Source organism: Python bivittatus, unplaced genomic scaffold (genome assembly GCF_059951505.1).
Source record: "Python bivittatus isolate LINGU-HERP-01145 unplaced genomic scaffold, Pbiv_v1 ctg000020_np1212, whole genome shotgun sequence".
NCBI classification, from domain to species: Eukaryota; Metazoa; Chordata; class Lepidosauria; order Squamata; family Pythonidae; genus Python; species Python bivittatus.
The window spans coordinates 113,945,810-113,971,056 of record NW_028277030.1 but is presented as its reverse complement, the minus strand read 5'-3'; the positions used below and the strand labels follow the sequence as shown (position 1 = coordinate 113,971,056).

The window sequence follows — 25,247 nt, the reverse complement described above, 5'->3', positions numbered from 1 at the left end:
ACTGAACATAAAATAGCTTTCTTGGGGGGAATCAGTGCAGCCTGACTGATAATTCAGTAGGAAAAAGAGAGGCGATGGAATATCACTACAACCTCATAAATTCAATATTCTGGCCTAATAGGGAATTGTACCTACTTATGAAATTTTGACTCAGTTGTATTCTCTATCAGCCAGGCCAAAGGTTAACATGTCAGTTCAATGGCAGAAAGGGCAGCATGTATAGCACAACCAATTTAAAACCACATATTTCACAGTAGGCTTCTTTGACTTTTGTAGTGCAAACAGCATGTGGGCCACATGATCTATTACTTTAAGTTACACCCCTATAGTAATTAAGTAATACACCAATATGTTGGAAATATAAGAGCATCCAATTTGTATCTGGATTTTTTTTATTCATGGAATAAATTTAAGCAATTCTTTTATTGCAGCATTTTAAAACATCATTTTAAAGAACCAGTGGGCATCGAATGTTGGAACCTAGTCTTACCCAGCCTAAAATCTATGTTCATCCATTTATGATAAGAGACAACTCCCAACTCCCCTCTTCAGCTCCAAAACTGGTATAGAGGAAGAGGACAATCAGCCCAGTCTTCAGCTAGAGAGAGAAAAAAATTGCTTTCTTAGTTACAGAGGGCTTAGTATCACTCAGAGAGCCCCAGAATTCAAGTCTGTCTTCCAGAGCAGCCTCCACCCTCTCTGCAGCTCCAAGGTAAAAAGTAAAACTCATCTTGCCATGCCAGGCAGGTCATAACTGGATCAGTGTTATGGGATTATGGACCCTCTAAGTCCCCTTGATTTGCAGTTAACTCTCAGATGAGTCCCTGACAGCAAATAATATTTCCGAGGGCAATCGGGCTATTTATTCCAAGGGAGCAGATGCTCTTTAGGTTATCATAACATTCAAGTAGAATGGAAACATGACCCAGACTTTACCTCTGCTAGACGGGAATGCTTGTGAACGTTCTCTCCTTTCTGCACACTGGGAGCAAGCTGCTGCAGGACTCCCCGGCTGCTTGTCAGTGCACGTGTCAAACGAGCAAACTTTCCCCAGCCTAAAGAAATTACACAACAGTTACTACCACTCCAGTTGTACAGAATTTTATCAAAAAAAGCCTTTCACCTAAAACAATGCAGTGAAGTTACACCAAACTAAGAAAAGTACTAACGACAAAGATCCCAGGGCAGAGTTCAGTGGCCAAATTGCTTATTACTCATTCCCTTAGTTCAGAAGTAGGCAACTTTGGATGGGCAGTATGCGTATTCTGAATGTGGAGATCTGGTCATAGGCATTCTCATGCAGCTTCCCTTTGCATAATTAAAGTGAATCATTCATTATTTGAATGCAGAAAAATTATAAACTTTTATTTCAATTTGTCCTCCTACTGTGAAGGTCATTCAGTTCAGCAGTTACCCTGTGACCTGTTTGCCATGAGGAACAACTTGCATGGTTCTAACTTACCTATATCTGAACATATAGGTAAATGTACAGTGTTTTCAAACTAGTTGCATATCTGCAGACACAAAGTAAATCAGTAAGCAACATTCATTATAATGAAATGTTGCTGACTGAGACAGTACAGCATGAGTGTTGTAATAACTGTAATAACTTGTAATAATTGCTGACGCTGACCATGGTACTGAATTGCACTTGGCATTTTTTAAGGCATTGGAATGAATATAGTATCTTCTTGACTTTCTCTTAGTGTTTAAAAATTATTCCTGCACTGCTCTTTTTGCCCCCTTATATTAGTTCTATTTTCTTGTGATTTTTTGTTTTAGGCATTGTTAGTTGTTATGTACTGTTTTCATGGTTGTGTGTAAATTGTTTTCATATATTGTATATTTTATTTTGCAAGCCAGCTAATTTGAATGCTTTTTTAAAAGGGGGGATTATAAGATTTTACAATAATAAAGAAGTGGAGAGAAACAAGTGTAATTTAATATGAATCTTTCACATATGCACAATCTGCTCACACACATACACACACAGTGGGGGAGGTTCCTCTTTAATTTTTAAGAGGGACTTTTTGCTTCGTTTGCCAGGGCTGCAAATACAAGACAATATTCAAAGTAAGAGCTCCCCTCCTGCAGAATAGTATCTTTGTGCTTTATCCTACCAAGTCCTTGAAAAGCATTGCTTGGTTTAGATAAGAGATACTGCAGAACAACAAAAATAGGCATTGTTATCATGGATGTAAAACAGCAAGAATGAATAGAGGAAACTTGAAGGGGAGGCCAGAATCAGAAACATTTATAATGGAACCAGGACTGAGGATGTCCCATTGCACCCTAGAATGCAGAATTCTTGTTTACATCCTCTTAATCTTATTATAACACATCAGTACAGAAGCCTAAGGAGAGACAGAGCTGTCTCTCTTCCATAGAAAATAGACAGGGACTGATTATCCTCATTAGCCAGGCAAGATAGATGAAAATCCAGTGGACTTCTGCTGTGACATGAAAAGCTGATGTCAAGAAAACACTTCATTTGGAAATTTATTTTAAGGAATAGACATGATATTAAAAAGCAAACAAAAATTTCAAGAAGAGGGATGACATAAAAATTTGATTTGGTCCATGAGCTCATGTTACAGAACATACCCAAGTTCCAAAAAACTATGGAACTTAATTTTTCTATGCATTTAAGGGCACTATGCATCCTGATCCTGCCCATATTTATTCTGAAGTAAATCCTGCCAAGGTTTTATAGGACTTGTCCCTAAGTAAGTGTACAAGACAATGTCTTTTTCTTAATTAAAAAAGCCTTTCCCATCCATGTCACCCAGAAATTGCTTTTGAATCTGAAGAGTTTCAAGATCAGATTATAACATGCTTTAGGGTGGGGCTCAGGGTAGTTTATGGTTAAAAGATTGCCTGAAATTCCATGGAACATACATGAACCCATTGTGTGAACCTCAGCTACACTTGGATTACAGAATGTAGCATATCATTTTGTGAAATTAAATATGTATTCCCCAGACTTTCCATCTGTAACACTGGGAAACAGCTGTTTTCAATAATTCCTTGATAAAATCTAATCAATAGGGAAGGATCTTGACTCACTGGAAGGGCATGTTCCTAATTCTCCATCCTCCTCATCCTTCCTAGAAATTCTGGACACTATTGAGCTTCATAAACCATTTATTTATTTATTAAACGTATTTCTATCCTGCCGCAATCCAAAAGACTCTTGGTGGCTTACAAAGAATAAATAATACAATTAAAATAGTCATGGTATAATCTAAAAACCCAACAGTCATAAATAGGACAACAAACAATCTTAAACAAAAATACCTTAAGTTTCCTAAGCCAACATCCTATTCCACATTGTCACTAGGCCTGCATGTTTACCCTAAGTGTCTAATTAGAACTGATCATATTTAGTGGTTGATCTAGGTAGGCTTAACACTGAAGAGCCATTCATGAACTATCATTCAGTGTGGATTGAACATAGTCTTTTGGACAAAGATAATTAGTTCAGAACCCAGCTCTGACCATAGAAATTCACCTAATACCCAGTCAACTATTCATACATATAACTTAGTACTTGCTTTTCTGGCTAGGGTTCAGCTACTTGGCCTTCAGCTCAATATTACTGCCAGCACTCAGCAATCTGTGTTCACCACTCATCCTTAAGGAAGTGGCACTATAGATGGCAATAAACAAGTCAAATCAAACAAACCTGAAATGCTCTTCCTAGAACATCCTCAAAGCATTTATAGAGGAGATTGTAGCATATTTTCATCTAGGACGGAGCAGACAGATGAATCTGAAGTGGAATGTTGAACCAGGTATTGGTAACATGATCCCTGTGGTTATCTTGGCACATATGATAATCTCCAAATTATTACTTTTTAAATTAATGTATGCCAAAATTTCACAAGATCTTGCTAAATCTTTTCAGATTTCAGTGTTCTTGCTGGAAATCTCCCTATATTTTCTTATTTATCATGGTCTTTTTGGATAAAATATAAAAGCCCGTTTGTTCAATTTATGGTTTGATTATATACATTATGTAGCTTTTTAAAGCCAACCAATTCATGTTGCATGTAACAACCACAAAAACTATAAATAGAAACATATGATTTATGACTTTTATTGTGTCTGCAATGGATAATGCCTCAGAACAAACAAGCAGATTTTTAGGGGGAAGGCAGTCTAATTTCATCCCTCCTTTCCTCATGTCATCTGTAAAGGCTCCTGTCCTTTTCTGTCAAATATCACTTCTCACTTTTGTGATCTACATACACAATAAAAAATAGTTGCTACTTTGACAGACCTAAGACATACCCAACTATGAATATTTTATGGAAAATTATGGATTCATGCTAACTGCTAATAATAATAATTAATAATAATAATAATAACAATAATGGATTCATGCTAACTGCTAAGTCTCACAGAAAGTCCTAACCCTACTCATCTCCTGATTGCCTAAGTCTTACTGCTAGGGCACACCAATCTATAGCCCTAGAGCCACAAAAATGTGACAGAAAAAAACAAGATTCAATATATGGAGCTGGCCCAATTTTAGTAGAATGTAATTTGACCTCACCTGGATCACTCTTTGCTGGGAGGTGTGAGGAGGGCATAGGTTTTAAAAACTGTTTTTGGGGAAATGATCAGAACAGAAGTGTTGCATTTGCAAAATGAAAGGAGATGAGGGAGATGACAGATCTTAATTCAAGAAAAAAAGCCAACCAGTAATTTGGAGTCAAGTTTAGAATTGTTTTATTTTGTGTGACCATGGGATGATAATACACATTCTTCTTTTTTGCTTTCTCTTGATATTTCATTGTGTTATGATTTTAAGGACACTTCTTATCTGTGCCTACACAGCACATTTTACAAACTAGCCCTCTTCTGTGTCTCAACACAAAGGGATTTAACCCTTTTTGTGGTTGTTGTTGTTCAGTCTTTAAGTCGTGTCCGACTCTTCGTGACCCCATGAACCATATTGCACCAAGCCTTCCTGTCCTTCACTGCCTCCCTGAGTTTGCTCAGTTTCATGCTCATTTTTGTGGTGGTTTATGATTAAAAAAAAGTGCTTGAATGTTTATTTGTGAGAGCTGCCTTCTCACCACACATTTAATGTGGCCCTTAAGATGTACAGTTCTTAGCTGTTGTTGCATCAAAGGAGTGAAGGTATCTTTTTGTCCTTTTAATGGGAACCCAAACAGAACAGAGGAGAAGTATTACCTGTTTTAATTAAAATGAATTAGGTGGCAGTGCTTAAGACTTCTAACCCATGATCAGACATCCAGCCCTAAGTAAGTGATGGAAGAGATCCAAGAGGTTGGGGGAAGGGCACCATTATTCATAACATATTTACTATACTGAATTTAATTTTAATTCTATTTAAATTGGTTTAATTGAGTTAAAATATTTAAATAAACCAAATGTAATCATAGAATATACGTGTTCTGATTCTGCCTACTTTTGGCTATGCAGTCTCTGGCTTTCCATTCATAAGCTTGCTGCCCATTGCCCAAAGAAAGAAGGCAATCCCCAGCCCTTCTCAGATGAACCCTACATCCAATTCTGCTTCTGCATTGCATAAGATACATAACAGATGATTCAAATAACCCGATAAGTTATGTTTAAATCCTAAGTAAATCTAGAGCAGAAGTGCATCCATTCTGCAAAAGCATTTTTGGGGAAAAGGGGGCATCTTCATTTTGATTCATTTGTTCAATGACTTATATTCCACATACAAAAACACTTTTCTAGACTACTCATTCATGGTAGTACATTTAATAATCAGGAAAATAAAATACAGATTAAAAATCGGTCACAAAAACTGAACCCACAATGGTCAACAACAAAATTTGTTCAAATTTTTCAAATATGAAAAATTTGAACAAAAATAAAACTTGTATTTAAAATAGCTGATAATTTCTTTTAAAAGTGATAATGAATTAAACACTGTGAGAATTATATTACTGGGATGTCATCACCAGAAATATTCAATCTCTGTTTAGTACTTGCTGCATTTGAGATTACATTGCATATGTAGCAAGTGATCTAGTGACCTCAGCTGTATTTACTTATTTCATAATTGATCCTCCTTACAAAAAACTGCAGGCCAGAATTCATACTATGAGGCTTCAATGACTGGATTACCTAACAGAAACAGAAAAACAGTCACAAGGGAAATGCATTAGATTGTGATATGATCTGTGGTAGGGAACGACCAGGAAATGTAATGCTATGATTTCAATAAACAATCTCAAGGTCCAGGAGGTACAGATGTAACCTGAAAAGGAACATGCAATGTTGCCTTGGCTGAAAGCTTTTGAAACTGCAAATCAAGGCAGTTCCTTGATCTGCAAGAAATATCATTAGAAAGTTTTCATGGCTTTGCCATAAATTCCATCAACTGTTAACTTTTTTGGGGGGGGGGAAACTGTTGGAGGCCTGGTTGGTATGGAGTTGGCAGAAAAGTTGGCAATCTTGTTATCACATTGGGCACATGCCAGAAGCAGTGGTGTTCCATGTATTTCAAAAAATCTTTAACCTTCATAGTCAATTTGCACTAGCTTCACTCAAATTCTTAACAGATCTTCTAAAACCAAAACATCCATGAAAGAAAATTATTCCATTTTTGAAATGCAAAACAAATTATCTTTAATATGCAATCGAGAAAGCAAATAGCAAACCTTTGCATGAGTCATCCTCGATAGGCTGTTTGAAAGCTGTGATGTCACTGAAAGTGCAAAGAAACAAAACAACTTTGTCCTGTTCATTTCGAATTGGAGCAATTTTCACAAAGAACCAAACAGGAGTCCCTGGAGGGAAAACACCACAGAAAAACTGATCAATGACATAAAAACTGTACAGCATCCAACTGTAACATTGTTTCTGCAAACAGAAGAAACAACAGTAAGTGTCAGGCCCAGCCCAAGAACAACAGGGAAACAGTCCAGTTGAGTTCAGTTCCTTTATTGCTTACACCTTATAGACAGAACCTTGCCAGACTAGATCTGTACTACTGCAACCAGTGGATATAACCTGGGAGATTCTAGGGAGTGGCTACTCTAAGCCTCTTACACTCCCCACGCTCCTTCTCCGGACTGTGTTGCCTCTTGTCTCTCTGCCCTTCCTGGAATGAGCCCCCTCCTTCCTTCTCTTCTGCAATCCACCACATCACCCCCGCTCTTCGTAGATACCTTTCATCACAGTAAGGTACTTATATAACAGCAAAAACAATTTAGTATACTACATCAAGAGATGTAGAATGTCTTAATTTATTCACCAACTTTCTGGAAATCTACAGTATCTTTAATTTCTGAGAAAATGGTGTGCTGGTATTTTCTTCTGAACATGACTAGAACATAGTGGGCCCCTGTTAACAAATACAATGTAATGTTTACAGAATCTATATTGGGGTATCCCGCCACATGCCACATTATGCATGGTGCTTTCACTACAGAGGAAATAGGCCAAGCTGGAAAGGTTATATATGTTTTTACCATGAGCACATGTTCAGACTATCCATAAAACTGCAGCCGAAGTCATGTTCAAAAGTTGGCAATATAATAAATGAAATTCTGCCATTTCAAGTTGTTTGGTTTAGGTTAATTTGCATAAATTCACCCTCTAAAGGGATCTAGTGACTCCACAGCTTTAATTTCCTCTCCATTTTGGTTGCTATTTCAAGTTGTTAAAAAAAAGATCATAACTTCATGTGCCGTTGTGTATGAGTTCAGTTTTTTAAACAGTAAGAGTATGAGGTTCTTCAGAGAGATAGACTGTATAGATGCAAAGTGCAAAAAAAGTTCTTTGGAAAAAAAAGAATAATGAATGTTTTGCACATCTTCTCTCCATTGGATAAAATCAAGGAGAAAGTGGGGAAATTGATCCAAGGCAAGTTCTAAAATCACTCCCACCATAAGAAATTTATTATCATGGAAGAAACACACATGCCCCAGACATACAGGAAAGCCATACAGCACAGACCCTGGGAAAAAAGACTAATGCAGACAAGACACTGTCTATGTGAATGGTGCTAGTTTAGTCTAAAAGCCAAGGGTAGAATGTCTAGACATTTCTTCCCATGGAAAAAGTATCTCTGTATGGAGAAAAGTATCTCTGCGTATAATAAATTAATATCTCAAACAAAACAACTGAAGGCTTGACTTCTTGAAGCACCCATACTTCCTCCTCCATTTGTTCCCCACAACAGCCCTTTGAGGTAGGTTGGGCTGAGGGACAGTGACTGATCCAAAGTGACCCAGTGAGCTGAGGGTGGACTAGAATTTGCCATCTCCCCACTCCCAGTCCAACCCTTTAGCCGTTATAACACATTGGCTCTCGGTTGTTTTTTTGATGGCATGATCCAGGAAAAGGTACATTATTTAATTTCATTGTTTTTACAGATTAGCTTTAATTCCTGTAAACAAGAAGTTATTTAGAAATAAATTTCTAGGGCGACATGAATTTGAAGGAAGGGTATATGGGATAGGCATGCTTGGTGTAGTCAGGCAGTCATGTTCGAGAAAACCACTGAAATGAGAAAAGTTGTGACTAAGATTAAATCCTGGTCATTTCAGTGGATCTACTTTATGTACGATCAATCTGGATCCTATTTTCATTAAAACAGTTGCAAGTTTTCTTCACTGAGAACATGTTGCTTTTTAAAAAAAACTTCCAACATAAAAACAGCCAAGACCCTTTACTGTTGGAGTTGCAAGAAAAGTATTATCACATACAAAGCCGAAGGTAACTATCCCATCAAATCAGGTCAATAATTTATATATAGTGGCTGGCATCCTGAACAGAGTTGTCCCACACTACAACGTTTTGTTGAAGATACTACATATCAAGAGGTTTCCAGTGGGACTGGAACGCCTTTTAGCAGGATCCCATTCTTGCCTTTCTGATGATCAACAGCGGAATCAGGGTACAAAGAAACGAACAGGCCCCGGTGGCCTTCCCGCATTCCGTGATTCTAAAAGTAGCCTATTAATGCAGGAGAAAGGTTTAAGATTTGTAGGGTTTCAAAAACTTGCAAAACTTGTTCGATCAGAGACTAGAATAGGAGATAAGAAAAGGGAATGTTCATCCGGGGAAATTATATTTCTGTCATACCACTTTCAGCTCTCTTAAAACTGATCTTCAGTCACATCCACAAACTGCAGAAATTCAGATCATAAAATTCACCACTATTGAAATACAGTTTGTTTTGAGCCAAACAGATACACAGCCAGGGCTATATATATTCTGTGGAAAACAAATGGAATCTCTTCACTGAGACTACCCCAATTCTCCGCCCCCAAAATCAGATTCTGAATAACATGTATAAATTAAGCCACTGATTCTATACAGCTGGCATTGTTTTGCTAGTTACAGAGCTGAGACATGCCAGCAAAACATTCGACTGAAGATGAACTTAGGGAGCTGAAAAAATTCCTCTAGAAAGAGGCCAACAATTATCTTTTTGCTGGCCTGGATTAAGATCCACACCCAATATCAGTTTCTGGCTTGTTGATGCACAAATCTGTCTCATCTCCAAGCCTCTTTGCCTTAAATCATATTTATCAAGCTCTATGATAGATCAGGAACTTTGATGATGTTTGGGAACCAGGGCATGCTATTTCTGACTTTTTGAGAAAGAACTTTACTCTAAGCTATTTTGGAGCTGAAAGCTGAAAGCTCCAAAATGCTAGCTCTAAGCCAGGAATGCTGGGTTTAGAAGTCATGCTCCAGTACCCAAACCTACTGCATGCTGAGTATAATGGAGATTATCCACTAGCGGGGATGGTTAAAAAAAAAATCTGCCATAGAATTCTATGGGGACAGTTTGAAAAATCTGCCCAAAGAGAGTCCTGAATGAAGTGCGCTACCGTCCATCTTGCTCTGGTCAAAAATCCACCAAAAAAAAAAAAAAGAAGTAAGAAATGCATCTGAAAAAGAATAGGTAAGTTGTGTACAAAAAGAAAATGCTACAGCTTACACTGTTACAAATTTATGCAACAAAGCACTTCACAGGAATTATGCTAAAAAAGATTACGATGAATTTACATTTAAAAAGTATATAACTAGTAGAAGTCACAGAGGAGGAGAGGAGAGAGAAAAGTTCTGTACAAAACTTTTGTATATTAAGGAAGTTTATAAATAAACTTGGTAAGAATATTCTTAACAGATCTTTCTAAAAAGAAAATATCCATCAGCCTCTCTGCCCTTTTCCCTATCCCCAGTAGACTGAAATATATAGTATTAAAATGGACAACAAAACAAAGTGCATTTTTACCAATCTACGCTTCTCAGCCCTGGAGGGCTGCAGCCTTAGTTACCGATACACCATCAGCTAGACTGTCCAGGCTGCTAGAAATGAAATTGTTTAAACGTCTAGAATATTTCTCTTAATTATATAGACACAGTAAAGCACAACACTGAATGCTGGTTACGTAACAGGTAGAGCTGCCCTTTGAAACTCTCATTATCAGTAGGGCACTATTCAATTTTAATGTTGTTACTGCATCCTGTGTAGGAGCCCATTTATTCTGCCAAGGCCAGATTAGCAAGAAAAGCAGATATTTGGACTTGGGATGAGTTAGGTAGATCACAGTATTGCCATCTCTCTATCGCTCCTACATCTGAGTGTGTTTAAGGCACAGGAATGTCAATTTGGGAATAACTGCTCCAGAATAATAATAATAAAAAAAGCAGAATATGCCGGGAAAGGGTAAAACTGTGATATGGGCTTCCTGGGATTAGTGTTTGACATCATGCCTTCAGTCCCAGGAATGTCATTTCAGACATCTTAAAAGATGTCATGTTGAATGCATTTTGTGAGCTAGCTGGCACAAGGGATAAGGAGCTCACTGTAGGACATATGCAGAATCACAGACTCATAAAACCCAGGGCTGAAGTCTTCATTCCACCCCAGAAAAATGGCTGTCTGGTCCTCGTCTGAAAAGATGCAGGGATGGAGCAGCCATGACTCCAGGCAGCAGGCTGTCACATTGCTTACTAGCATTCCTGGTGTATTCCTGAGAAGCTTTTTCTTCCTTGGAAGATTTGCTATTGGCTTATGCTTTCAGGGTGTCTCTGGGTATTGTCTCCCTCCTATTCCAGATAGTCCACCAGAGGACCTTAGCAAGACATCTTCCAAATACATTCTTCCCAGTCATAGTACTCTCTCCTCTGCCAGTTTCTTCTCTGGGGTGATTATCCAATGAAGTAGAGTAGATTGAGAAAAAATGACTAGTCTAAAACTGAATTTCCACAGTTAGGTAAAGGTAGTCCTCAACTTACGCCCACAATTGGAACCAGAATTTCCATCGCTAAGTGATGCGGTCATAAAGCAAGATGTCACACTACCGCATTGCTTAGCAACGGCAATCCCGGCAATCCCCCTTGCTGTCATTAAGTGAATTTCATTGGTCATTAGCCAAGCACCCAGCAAATCCAAGCCATTCTGGGCATGGTCCCTCACAGCCCCGAGCCTCAGTAAGGTAAGGGACTGCCTTCAACTCCCTCCACCACCTATCTCCCCCCCCCCATCTCTGCCTTTTGGCTGCCCTGCACCCTGCCTTATCAGGCTGCAAGCATGGCTCTGGGGCTGTTTGCCACACTGCGACTCGGGGCTTCTTGACACACTGCAGTTCTGGGGCTGCAAGAAGCCCCTGAGCCACAGTGCAGCACCTTGGAAGCCCCTGAACCACAGCCACCCCTGGAAGCCTCAGCCACCCCAGCCCACCCCAGCAAGTGCCAGCAAGCATTTGTTCACCCAGCTGCCTTCTCTCCCAGTTCCCTGCAACAAACCTTTCACCTTTTGTGGCCAGCTGCCATGGCCAAAGCAGAAGTGCCTCACTGTCTTTGCTGTCTCCTTTTCAGACCCAGCTTCTCCAGTGAACGTTTCCTACACATGGCTCCCTAGCCTGGCCCAGCAACGCAGCACAAATAAGAATGCCAGCCAATGGGGAAGGCCGGAAGTGTTTCACCCAATCAAAAAGCCTTCAGAAAGCTACACGGTTTTTCCAAAGGTTTTCCAAAGACAGCACAGCTTTCCAAAGGCTCAAGGGGCTTCTGCTTCAGCCACAATGGCTGGGCACAACGGGTGAAAGGTCGGTGCGAGGAACTGGGAGAGAAGGCAGCCGGGCGAATGAATGCTTCCTGGCACTTGCTGGGGCGGGCTGGGCCAGCTGAGGTTTCACGCGGCACTGAGGCTCAGGGGCTGCAGGGCACCAAGAAGCCCTTGAGCCACAGTGTGGCAAGCAGCCCCAGAGCCATGCAGTTCTGGGGTTGCTTGCCACTCCACAAGGCAGAATGCAGGGTGGCCAAAAGGGCAGAGATGGGACATGAGATAGGCAGGTGAGGGGAGGTGAAGCACCCCTGTAGTTGTAAGTGTGGGTGGGCTGCCAAGTGTTTGAATTTTGATCACATGACCAGGGGGGGTGCTGCAATGGCCATAATTTTGGGGACCAGTTATTAAGTCTATTTTTTCAGCATCATCGTAACTTCAAATGGTTGCTGAACTAATGGTCATAAGTTGAGGACTACCTGTATGTATTGGGACTCATTTCCCCAACCAACCAAAATGTTGAAACCTGTTGTTAAGCCCAAAGCCCTTCCAAAAGCTGCCACTAAAATGCAATTTTTAATATGATGGAATAGGAAAATTCTTAAATGCATGGGAAGTAATTAATTGCATTTACTTTTATTTTATGTTAAACTTCAGTTTCAACAGAAACTTTTGTCCTGGCCTAATCTATTCTTTGTTTTGGCTCCACCCACTTTTCAGCATTTGTAACACACCATGCAAAGCCCAACAAGAAAAACTATAACCGTACATACCCCTGCCTTATCCACTGTACCACACTGTCTCTAACTCTAAATGGTAGTGGATTAAAAACTATGTATGTGTGTGTGTGGGGGGGGGGAAATACCACAACTTGGCATCTTCTGATAAAACTGAACAGTAGGAGAAGCAATTCAGATAAAAGGAAGTATTTCCACATAACTAATTTTTTTTACTCTAAGATGTGTGATAGTCACCAACTTGGATAGATTGAAAATTTTATTAGACAGGTTGATAGAGCAGAAGGATATCAATGATTGCTATTTGGGATGGCTACAACTTACCCCCACTAGAAGCCATAGACTTCTAGTTAATGACATCAATTGTGAGGAAATATGATCAGAAGGATGTCTGTGTTTCTGTGCAGCTACTGAGAGTCTGGTTGACCAACATAGCAAAATAATATGGAATTAGATATATCTTTGGTGTGCTCCAACAGACCACTTTTAATGTGATAATGATTATGATGATTTTGTTATGCTTCTGATCTGGATATAACCCACATTCTCTTGATCCAGTTTAGTTTATAGCAGCTTCTCATGCTTACTGTGATGTGGAGGATTACTGTAGAGTACTAATGAACCCTTCTCTTGATCCTGGACTTTCTTACAGACTGACACGGAACAAGTTTGTGCTATAGGACTGTTGCAACCAGAATCCTGTCTCACAGTTGGCAACATCTCTTGCTATAACCTGATAGGCTAGAAGGGGAAAAGCTGAAGTTAAATAAAAGATGACAACAAAAGCAAAGATACAATGATACAATGCTGAGTCTTTCCATGGTTCTTATAAGAGTTGTGCTGAGCCTTTGAAAACTGACAAGCAAATCTAACAGGGCACCCAAATTGCCAGTGCCAGTCAGTGCCATATGTAAATTGTTTTGGAGTTCCTCACATAAGTACATCACAGCTGGGACTTTATGGCAATCTCTGCAGGGAAGCCAAAGACTAATTAAGTTGGAAAGCTGATGTGCAATCATTCTTTCTATCCCTTAGTAGTTTTTTTTTTAACTTGTAGCCCTTGTGCCAGCAAATGCCAGGAACCTCTGGAAGTTTCTCTAGGATTATTCACTCAAAAGATCAGAAACAGTAGTTACACTACTGTGAAAGACAACTTGCCTGTGAGGATAAGCCTTCTGTTAAAATAAACAACCATGGAAATTATCAACTCTGTTATCAGTTCATGGAGAAAATTAAAGAAGCACAACAGACCTGGATTCTCTGGTTCTTGTTCTTAGCAAAAGGTAAATTCGGGATTTTAGGAGGAATGGAATCAACTATTTTTTTTTCTTCATGACAAATTCCAAATGGAAATTGTTTTTCTGAAGTTGTTGTTAGCCATCAGGGATCAAGGTAAATCCAGACAATTTAACAGTCTGTATTATGGGCAATATTCCAGTCCATTTTTATGTTGTTGTTTTTTTAAAAAGACCCATAAAAAAAGATCCTTATCTATTTTCATTTGTAACTTTTTTGAACATAACATACATTTTCCTAATGTATTTAGTTATCAGTGTAAATCCCTCAAGATATCTTTGATTTTACATGAATTGTTCTAATGCCATTTGCTACAGAAATTTCTCTGATGTAAGCATTTAAAATATACATATACACATGTAAGCTCTTTTTTTTTTACATAATGCAGCACAATTTTCAAAAACATATAAAAAAGGATGCTTTTTCCAAATGCATCCTTCATAAAAAAAAAAAGTGGCTTTTTGTGCAGATTTTTAACTGGAAGAAGATAGATGCTAAACAACTGGAGTTTATGCCACCACAGGACCCTCTGGCAAAACTGCTTCCATGGCAAGTTTCTTTGATATCTCCACTGGCCAAAGGGGGGGAAGCAGGCAGGTGCAGAATGAGTATGTATGAACATACATAATGAACAGCATAATGAGATTATGTATGTATATTAGAGAATTAGCATGAGGAATGAATGATTAAGCCACTTCCTTGGTGGAAAGAAGTATTTGCTTTATAAATCTTTTTCCCAAAGAAAAAGCTGTTGGCAAATATGATTATTATGGAATTTCCAAGTTCCAGGTAGCACAGGTCTTAGCATACACCTTACAAATGTTACTCCATTTTCTAGTTTATTATTGGGTATGAAGGGGGTACCATAAGTAAAATGTATTGATCTTGGAGTGAAAAGTAGGAAAGGTCTAGGTAACATTGCAAAAGTCATTCCAATATAACCTGGCTGTTTTCTGTGGCCTTGACAGAACAGAACCGCACATGTCACTGGAAAGCTATTCATGAAAAATGGGCAGGGAGAGAAATACGTATGGAGCCATTCCTATAACAGTGGCAAAACACATTTCAAGGTACACTGTTTAAAAGGAAGCCAGAAAGTTAACTTACTATTTTTCTTGTACATCAAGATTTCAAAGGAGTTCACCTCATAGTTCTCAAATGTTTGCCGAACTTTATCAATTGTGTCTTTATCTGTCAGTTCTCCATACATGAAACTGCAAGGAAATGAACAAGACAGATGAGAATCACAAGCAAGACCTCATGGCACAACATCCTTAAATTTGCTTAAGTGCTCTTAAAGTAATCTTACTGAACTCACTTTCATAGAGAATAGGGTTGGTTGGTTTGTCTTATATGCCACTCCAATCAGCAATTGGCACTGAGCGGTTTACAAACCTTGCTCAGAAATTATTAAAAAAAAAATAATGTAAGAACCATAATAACAACAGTTGTTTGTAAGTGAGGATATCAAGTGATATTTGTCTGCTACTAAACAACCTCCTGCTGGTGGGACCAATTCTCCTTTTCCCCTGTAACTCCCCAAATCTATTCCAGAGGTTGGAGGACATTTCAGAGGAGATGTGGATGGTATAGAGGGAAGAGCAGCATGATGAAATCCCATTCTGTGAGTAGACGTCTGCTTGGGTGTCTTTGGATACAGCTGAATTGGAAGAAGGGACTTCTCTTTGAAACCCGCCATACTGTGAGAATTTCACAATAAATATTGGCTCTTAGATATTTTGTGCTTCTTTTTACTGGGCCATTTCTCTGCATGTGTATTCGCAGTTGCACGTGCACTCCTTAGGAGTATTTCTTCTCAGGGAACTAAGGAATTGCATTATTAAGAAAAGAGACTATGCTTGAATAGAGGATTGTTAGCAGTTCCCTAAAGTGTAATACCCAGGATTCTTGGCAACAAGTAATGGCAATTAACATGCTATAAAACTACATTAAGTTTATAGCAAGAGAAAGGACAAAGACCTGATTGGTGCAAAAAGGGATATTCAGTGGTTGTTTGCTTAATAGTGCTAAATTACCACTGTGGTGAAGGGTGGGACAGAATCAAAGAAATGAGGAATCAATCTAGGGCAGAGAGTTTAGCACGGCAATTTCATACTGTGTTTTATTTAGATACAGGGAATTAAGTCTGCACTGTCTCTTCAAGTATAGCAAAGATCCCACTTCCTCTTTTCCCAGAAAATTTGTTTTAGAGCTCTGACAGTGGCAGCACCTAGATAACCTTAGCTGACCTCAGAAAGTGAAAGCAGATTCAGTATGGTTAGTACTTTGATGAGAAACCATCTAGACGTCCCACAGCCATAGACCTGTCTGGGTAGTTGAAAAAGTATCTTGGAAGAAAGCAAAAGCAAACCAGCTCCAGACTTTTGCCAAGAAAACAACATGAATGTGTCCATGAAGACACTGCGAAGCAAGTTGCAGAAAACTTTACTTTTTTATATTAACAAACCCATTGTGGACTCTGAATCCAGTTGGTAAAGGGCTAGATTGAACAATAGGGCTGTGCAGCAAACTGAAGGGAAGGGGAAAATGTGATTTAGAGGGCATGTGAGCATGCATGTGGCATTTTTGGTGCTATTTCTTACAAAGTATAAGAATGTAAAACCAAAATTGCATAATCAGTTCCTCAATATTCTTTAAAGTAGGAATTAATTGTAAGTGTACAATTTGATACTTGGAGGCTGCGTTCATTCTCACAGTAAAGAAAGAAAGAAGCAAGTATGACGATTCTATTCAGAGCACTAGGTCAGAGGTTTGTCTGAATAACCTCAACGTTCACAGTAAGAACCTTACAACACATACAGTATTAGCCATGAAGACTGGTAGTGTACAGGGTTGTGATTTAATATATGATGGGCACTAGGTTGGGTTACGAGCATGACTTACTAGTGGGAAATCAGGAAACATTGTAGGTTGCATCTTAAGAAAATTTGGATCCAAATCTTAGCTCCGCCCTGTAGCTTGCTACAAAACTCTGGCTGAGAGGTGAAATCTTACCCCAATTTGCTCTGAGAGCCAGTTTGGTGTAATGGTTAAGACACCAGGCTAGAAACTGTGAGGGCATGAGTTCTAGTCCTGCCTTGGGCCATTCACTCTCTCTCAGCCCTAGGAAGAAAGCAATGGCAAACCACTTCCAAAAACCTTGCCGAGAAACTACAGGGACCTGTCCAGGCAGTCGCCAGGAGTCAAGACTGACTTGAAGGCACACACACAATTTGTTTTAGATGGGAACACCTTATATGCAAGCTTCTTGGACAATGGGAAGGATCCAGAATGCCTTTCCCTCCCTGATCTTGACAGTGCCCATTCTGCAGTTTAAACTCCAAGGGACTCATTTTGCTTGAGCAAGAACATAGGAACATTACCCGTTACTTTACAGAAATATTTAACAGAGGCCTGCACTGAAATACCTGCAGGTGCTGCTCTTTTGCATAACTTCTGCTCGGTGGTATCCTGAGAGCTTGCAGAATCCATCGTTGCTGTATACAATAGGCCAATCCACTATCTGGGCATTACCCAGGACAAAATTTGTATCTGTTTGAAACAATATTTCTATTAGACAAAGAAGCTCCGTGGCACATTGATTATACAATAGACTCTTCCCTGTCCCCTTCCCTAGGTCAGACATTACCTGGCAGAAAAGAGATAGAGGAACCTGTCTGGTAACCTTACCCTCCTCCGTATATATGTATATGCCCACCCTGGAGATAAGACAACTCTCTGCCCTTACAGACTCTCCTTCATTCCAGTAACTAATGGCCAAATTAGATATGGCATTAACTACCTGAACACAGTTACCATGTATGTTTCTTTTTTAAAAGAACATTAGAGGAATTGCAGAGAGTGGAGAAAACAAGAGAGATTGAATAACCCTTTTCGTTCCTGTCATGGTCCTGATCAAATTGCCATTTGCATCTGCAGTTCAGAGGCTGCTCCACTTTGTCCTTGTTGGAAACTGAACTGGTAACGAACTAATATTCTGACATTGCCATTGTACTTTCACTTGTTTTGTATATCTCTGCTGTGGATATTATTGGTATCTAGCTCTCGCCACCTTATGGTGCTGTGCAGGCATGTGCAATGAGAAAACCTGCCACTGAGTAAAAAAATAGACATAGTGAATCATTCTGATATGGGCCAAAGGCCTACCAAAGGCTTAGCAGCCCATCTGAAAGACTGACTCAGACAGGGCATACATCAAGAAACTGACTTGTCCAACATAGCTTTTCCCCTAGCAATTTAGGGCATTGATTTTCCAAACTGTTCCAGGAGATCCTGAGTTACTCTGAAAACTACAAAGTGGTTCCTCAGTGGGAAGATTGGTAGATAATATTAATAAGAATAATAAAAATAAGAATAAATAAAATAAACTTCTCCAAAAGAGAGCTGGCCACCAAAAATCATACTTCTCCTATAACCAACAACTTAGAGGAAGCATGGGGTTAGAAATTATTTTCATTTCTACAAAATGAAACAAGGACCCACATATACATAAAATATTTCGGGCCTACTGGCCAGTTGGAGTCTTCTGCAATCGCTTCCATGCTCTTGGCCTAATTTGTGGGCTTAATATTTCTGAAGTGTACCCATCCTTTTCTTTGTCTATCAACATAAATACTCATAGTTGGTTGCAGATGTTATATATCTTATTTTAAATTAATTAAAGGAGGATGGGCAGCATGTACACTGATATTACAAACATATAGTTGCATGATGGCTGAGTCTGTTTTTATAGGAAAAGAATGGCAATATTAGAAACAGGGAACATACAGAAAACTAGGATCTATAAAAGCAACAAGAACAATGAGCTTACATATCATGATTTAATTCATTAGTGAAAATTTAATATAATTTTCAACAAAATAGCACCAGTTGTAAATGTGAAACAAGATAATTAATCAAGGTAATCACCACAGCATCTTTCAGTGAATAGCTATCAGTGAATAATAGGATTAATGGGAAAATACTATTTTTTAAAAAAATACCTTTTACATTTCCTGCTCTTATAATAATGGAGCCCTGATATTCTTAAATCACTTACTGACCTTAGAAAGTATATTCTCAATTTTTTCCCCTGAACTCAGACCATCATATTCCAAGCCAATTGTGTCAAGTACATTTGACGTTGAACTAGCAGATTGGCTGCTTTTGAGTCAAGGTTCTTACTCTTCCAACTTTAGCATGAATTTATATTGCACACAGTCAAGACAGTAATGTCTTTAGGACTGGGACTTAGGCTGAAATGGTCATCTAGGGTAGCAAATTATACTAAGGTATGCAAAGGGGATGCATTATTATGATGGCTGTGGCAGGGGCACAGTGGCCTTATGTCAGCACTTGGGTTGGCTTGGATATGCAGGTAGTGTGTGACCATCTAAAGAGTGAAGTGTGTGACCATCTAACATCAGTCCCTTAAGACCACAGTCCCAGCTGCACCACTGAACCCCATTACAGTACAACTCTATTTCAGTGTTTGACAGTCCATATGTTTGCCTCAAATATTTGCAAGCGCTGCCAGAAATTTTTATCCAAGTGATGGCAAGAATGTTTTATCTTCCATAACAAAGCCATAATCACTATAAAAAGCAATGGTCATCAGATTAAGCTGAGCCTGTTGCCTAATAAGCAGTCTGATGATTTGCCCTGTTCTACAGCTGGTGTGAAGAATCATGTGCTGGTGGCATGATCTTCTCAGGAAACAAAGGCAATAAGATCTACATCAGGAGTGACCAATATTCACCAGCAATGTTGTTCTGTAGGGGTAATATCCTGAATATCAAAGTCACTGACAGAATGTAGCAAGACATCACATTTTCCAAGGTCACATCTTGTTCTGTCACTGAACCATTATGTACAACATAGCAGTGGCAGCCTATGAATTATGACAGAAGTTATGCCCTTACACTATATCCTTTCATATACTGCATATGAAAGGTTTGTGAAATGTTTCTTTATTCACAGGATCAGGAAGGCGAGGAAGCCTAAAATTACATTATACAGATAAAACTAATACAAACTATAAAAGGTAAAGAAGAAACAGTAAAAAGTGTAGAAAAAGGAAAAAAAGAAAAAAAGAAAAAAAAAGGAACTTCCCAGCAAGTATAAACAACTTTAACAACTTATCACCATCTCTTGAAATAAAGCAATCTCTTCACTCTATATTTCACCTCATTCTCTATAAACAAATCTTTAAAGCCTCATCATCCATCCTAATCAGCAAAAGTCCATTAAGGGTTACCAGAAATAACCACATATCTATTATAAACTTAATCTAATAAAACCACTTGAATTCCTTCCTTTTACATTTATATTTATATCCTTTTACATTTATATTGAGAGGGAGAGGAAGTCCCTCTCAGTGAAGTGTGTTCTTTTCTCCTCCTTTCCAAATATTTTAATAGCTTAAATAATATTTAATATTTAAATATTCTTAATATTTTAATATTTAATAGCTTAAATAATATTTTAATAGCTTAAATAATAGCTCCTTTCCAAATATTTTAATAGCTTAAAAAAACACTGGATTGCACAATTTCATTTATTTTTCTTTTTTTGGGTTTTGCTGATAGCAGAATATTGAACTGTGCCAAAGTCCAAATAAGTATTCGTATATTTTGCTGCAAGATTAATTCTAACCAACATCAGCAATTAAATGAAGATCAAATAGTCCAAGACCAAACATAAAAAAAAACAAAGTATAAAGACAGTTAAATTAATTTGTGGAAAAGGTGGAAAATTATTAACAAGGCAAGGCAACTGTTACTTCTGGACAGAAACAAGTAAAGAAAAGCTTTATGTGTTGTGATCTTTTATTATATCAGCACAACACTAGAAGAGGATATGACACTATTCCCAAAGATCGGGTCACCATTTCTCTCAAATACAGTAAGTTCCTTTCCTGGTAAAGACTTGTAAAACCTGTTTTTGCTTTGTTTGTTCATTGTACAATTTTAGGTGATGCCTTTAATGTGAGAACATGCTTCCCAATATCAGAAGGCTGATGTTGCTTCCAGAAATTAATCAGTACAACTTCACCTTTCTGTTAAATAGGTACTGAATGTGCACAGATCACTTGGATAAACACAAATATACAGAACCATCTTGGCTCATGTAACAACTGATTGTGTTTCAGAAGTGGACAACGTATGCATTATGTATGCCAGGGGTTATATTTCTAAATGTATGTCATATCAAGATCTTTGCAATGCAAGAGTTATTCCTATAAATGGGATGGCATACAAATTAATACCTACATGATTTTACTGTTATAAGAATATAAGAAGCTGCATTATGCTACACCAGACTATGTAGCTCAGTATTGTTGACAGTATACTGATTGACAACGGCTTTAAGACATCGAGCGGAGTGGGGGTGTCCACAATGTATTGAACCTAGGGCCATTTCTGTATCTCTATAGAAACCATTAATGTGTTGCTGGCTGATCAGTATCAGTTCAGCAGCTCTGGATGAGAGTTCCTGGCATTCCAGCCCCTTGCAAGAATGTCTCCTTGCCTGGAAGCTCCAAATGAGCTAGGGGAATAGACCAAGAAGGAGCAAAGTGGTGTCTTCAGGAAGTCTCATGATGGCATGAACCACGATGGTGGGGAATGGGTCGTCTTTTCACATGCAAATGTTACGTTAAAAGAAAACAAAGTACAGCTATATCAGGGAAATGGTTGTCTCGTAGATGCTGTTTTTTCTAGTAGATACATACAGTATTCTAGATTTTTTCATTTTATAGACTGCGTTAAAAAAAACAACAGTTGCATTAATTTCCACTAAGGAATTCACTACATTAGGGATCTCTTTCAGTCATTTTCAGTTCTGATCCCAAATTAGGGGTAGAGAAAAAGCAGTCAAAGCTATTTGTGCCTTTAAATGCATCATTCTAAAACTGTGGAGAAACTCTGCAAGGAATACTGTATTTAGCCAAGATCAGTAGGACTACCATCTACTTAAATATACTAAGAAGCAGTTCCAAAACCAACAATAGTAGGTTTCATTTAATGAACTAAGGGTAGGCAAGCAATTTACAGCCTTCAGCCAAATCGCAAATGTCCTCTGCAAGAGATTGGCTCAGACCTCTGGCCAATGATATGTTTCTCTCTCAAAGCCTACTAGGTGGAGAACAAGACAAGAAGAGAAAGAAAAATCAGGATGAGAAAGAGGTAAATGGGTACCAAATCAAGAAAGAGGAAGAGGACACACTCATTTTGGCTTAGGGCTTTACCCACTATCAACATGCAGTTTGAACTGATTTAACAGGGAGCAGTTTTCCACCCAGTCAGCTGATGTAGCAATTGGGTTCCATGTAGATAAAACATTTGAAAGCAAATGGCTTATTAAGAGATGGGCAGGGCTTCCAAGTGAAAAGAGCTGAGACTGAAAATTGTAATCTTTCCCTGGAGTGGCTTAACATGTTTATAGCGACAAAGATGCAAGCATGTCATGTTTATAGTTCTACATTGCTATTCCTCCATTTCTTTTTGAAAAATAAAAATGCCACTCATATGGAGTCAGATGAGACATGTATTGCTGTCATTAGCAGTTTTACTAAGAGTAAGACACAAATAAGGGAAAATGAAACATTCACATTTTTAACCTTCCCTCTCCCCAAAAGCTTTTCTCATGCAAAAAGCATGCAAGATTCAATCAAACACAACTTTAGTGATGCATATCCACTGGTCAAATTCATTTACGACTGTTAGAAGTAACTTTATATTCCATTTGGTGTGAAATATGATGACAATATAACAGCAGGACATTTTAACTACACTGTTCCTCACAACCTGCATTGTTATATCTCTTGGCTTTTGCTTAGTTTGTTGCAGCATTTTCCACAAACAATAAAGTATGTTAAGCTTTACTATAATTAATTCCTCAAACTATTTCCCCCTCATTGTCTTCATGCAATCCAAATCATATAAAATTAGATCCTATTAACTCTTTATACGGCTCCACTAAGATAGATAGAAAGAATACTGAAAAGGCAATACTACAGTTAGTCCTCAAGTTATGACAGTAACTGGGACCAGAATTTCCATTGCTAAGCAATGCAGTCCTAAAGCACAAAGTCATGTGATTGCATCACTTAGCGATGGCAATCCTGGTAGTCCCCATTAACCAAATCCCACCATTCATTAGGCAAGGACCTACCCCGATCCAAGCCATTCCCAGCTGGGTTCCTCCCAGCCCCGAGCCTCAGTAAGGTAAGGGACTGTCTCATCTTCAACTCTCCCCACCCACCTATCTCCCCTTCCATCTCTGCCCTTTTGGCTGCCCTGCACTCCACTACCTCTGCCAGCCCTGTGCTCTGCTCACCCTGCCACCTTGCCCTCCACTCGCCCTGCTGCCCCTGCTGCCCCCAGCTGACTGTTGCTGTCTTCTTCCTCCTGCTGATGATGAGGCACACTCGGTCTGGCCCTTCACGAGACAGCTACTGGCTGTGCCAAGCCTTCTTTCTGAGGCCACGAGCAGCCTTGTCCAAATCGTGTGTGGCTTTATCGTGAGTCTTTAGAAGGCTTCAAAGCATTGCGAGAAGGTTGCACGCAGTTGAGACTTGTCCAAATTACATGTGGCTTTCTTGCAAGGCTTTGAAGCCTTCCAAAGCCTCGTGAGAAAGTCGCACACGGTTTGGACAATCGGCCTCAGGAAGAAGGCCTGGCACGGCCAGCAGCTGCCTCCCTGAGGGCCAGGCCAGGCATGCCTCAACACCAGCAGGAGGAAGAAGACAGCAAGTCAGCTGGGGTGGCAGGGCAGCGGGATGAGCAGAGCCCAGGGCGGCAGGGCCAGCAAAGGTGTCAGAATGCAGGGTAGCCAAAAGGGCAGAGATGGGGGGAGATAGGGGGAGTTAAAGCACCCCTGCAGTCATGAGTGAGGGCAGGCTGCTAAACACCTTCTGATCATGTGACTACAGGGACACTGCAATGGCCATACCTTCAGGGTATGGGCATAACTACCATTCATTCAGCACTGCTGTAACTTCAGTCACTGAACAAATGGCTGTTAAGTGAGGACTACCTGTAAAAGGAGCCAGGGTAAGCTCAAACCGTATTCTCTCCTAATATTCACCAGTGTGTCAACTTCATCTAGGCCAAAACATCCAAGCAGTGGGAAGGTCACAGGATCTCTGTACTAGGTAATTTTTTCAAATTTAGAGATGGATAAGAGTTTTTCATTAATTGGACAACATTCAGCAAGGTCCTAATGGTACTAAAAGCACTCAAGGTATTTTGCTTAACTTAGGAAAATGGAAGTAAAGGGGAGACATGATAGAAACTTATAAAATGATGCAAAATATGGAGAAAGTGATTAGGAAGAAGTTGCTCTCCCTTTACTGAAGTATTACAACCCACGGTCAACTGGTGAGAGAAAAAAGGAAGCTTTTCCTATAGTGTACAGTTAATTTGGAATTTAATGCTAAATGATATAGTGATGTCTGCTATCATTGACAGCCATAAAATGGGATTAGACAAATTCATCAACGATTATTCTTCCAAGGCCATAAATCACAGAGATTCAAATTATCTCCATCTTTAAGAAACCCATTTCATGTGAAGTTATATATAAAAGAAAGCCTTAGCTTCTGCTGTGGACCACCGATGTCATGGACCACCAATGCCAACCACTTAGGGTTGTATTCTGGAGTGTTCTTCCACCTTAGCAACTGGGCTCACACCATCTCCCCAAGTAATCTAAGACTGTAGCCTTGGATACACTGAATACTCCCTGAAGATTGGCTTTGTATAGTAAAGGTGGGCAACTTGAAAATGGCACATGTCTTCCCCAAACCTCAGAAATCACAAAGCTGATTTTCAGTGGCAAACTGCCAAGAAATAGCAGCACAACTTCCTATAATTTTTCAGCAGAAAAAAAGAGAAAAATGCCATCAAAATACTCCAACTCTTCTCCCAAAATGACCCCCCAGTAGTCCCGACCCTGCCTACTTCATTGACATTATCACATTACTGCCCAAACTGCAGTGGCCATCAGATCTTTTTTTTTTTTTAAGAAAATGTGGCCCCCAAATGCCACAAATTGACCTATCAGTGTTGTAAAGTAACACAGAAAATGGTGAGCAAAGAGGCTGGCAGATATATTTCCCATTATAAGTCTTACTTGCTGAGGGACCTCTTATAATCTACAAAATATTCAAGGTTCCCTAA

General features: G+C 39.1%; 1 protein-coding gene across 1 annotated transcript in view; it reads right to left on the bottom strand.

Moving 5' to 3' along the window:
• KCNH1 (potassium voltage-gated channel subfamily H member 1) overlaps positions 1 to 25,247 on the bottom strand; it is a 246,286-nt gene that overhangs the window by 207,088 nt on the left and 13,951 nt on the right. Inside the window, exons 2-5 of the mRNA XM_088151395.1 lie at positions 17,493 to 17,616; positions 15,172 to 15,278; positions 6,663 to 6,791; positions 937 to 1,055 (exon numbers count right to left, since the gene is read on the bottom strand). Coding sequence (XP_088007521.1) covers positions 937 to 1,055; positions 6,663 to 6,791; positions 15,172 to 15,278; positions 17,493 to 17,616 — 479 coding nt within the window. The remainder of the gene's footprint in view (positions 1 to 936; positions 1,056 to 6,662; positions 6,792 to 15,171; positions 15,279 to 17,492; positions 17,617 to 25,247) is intronic.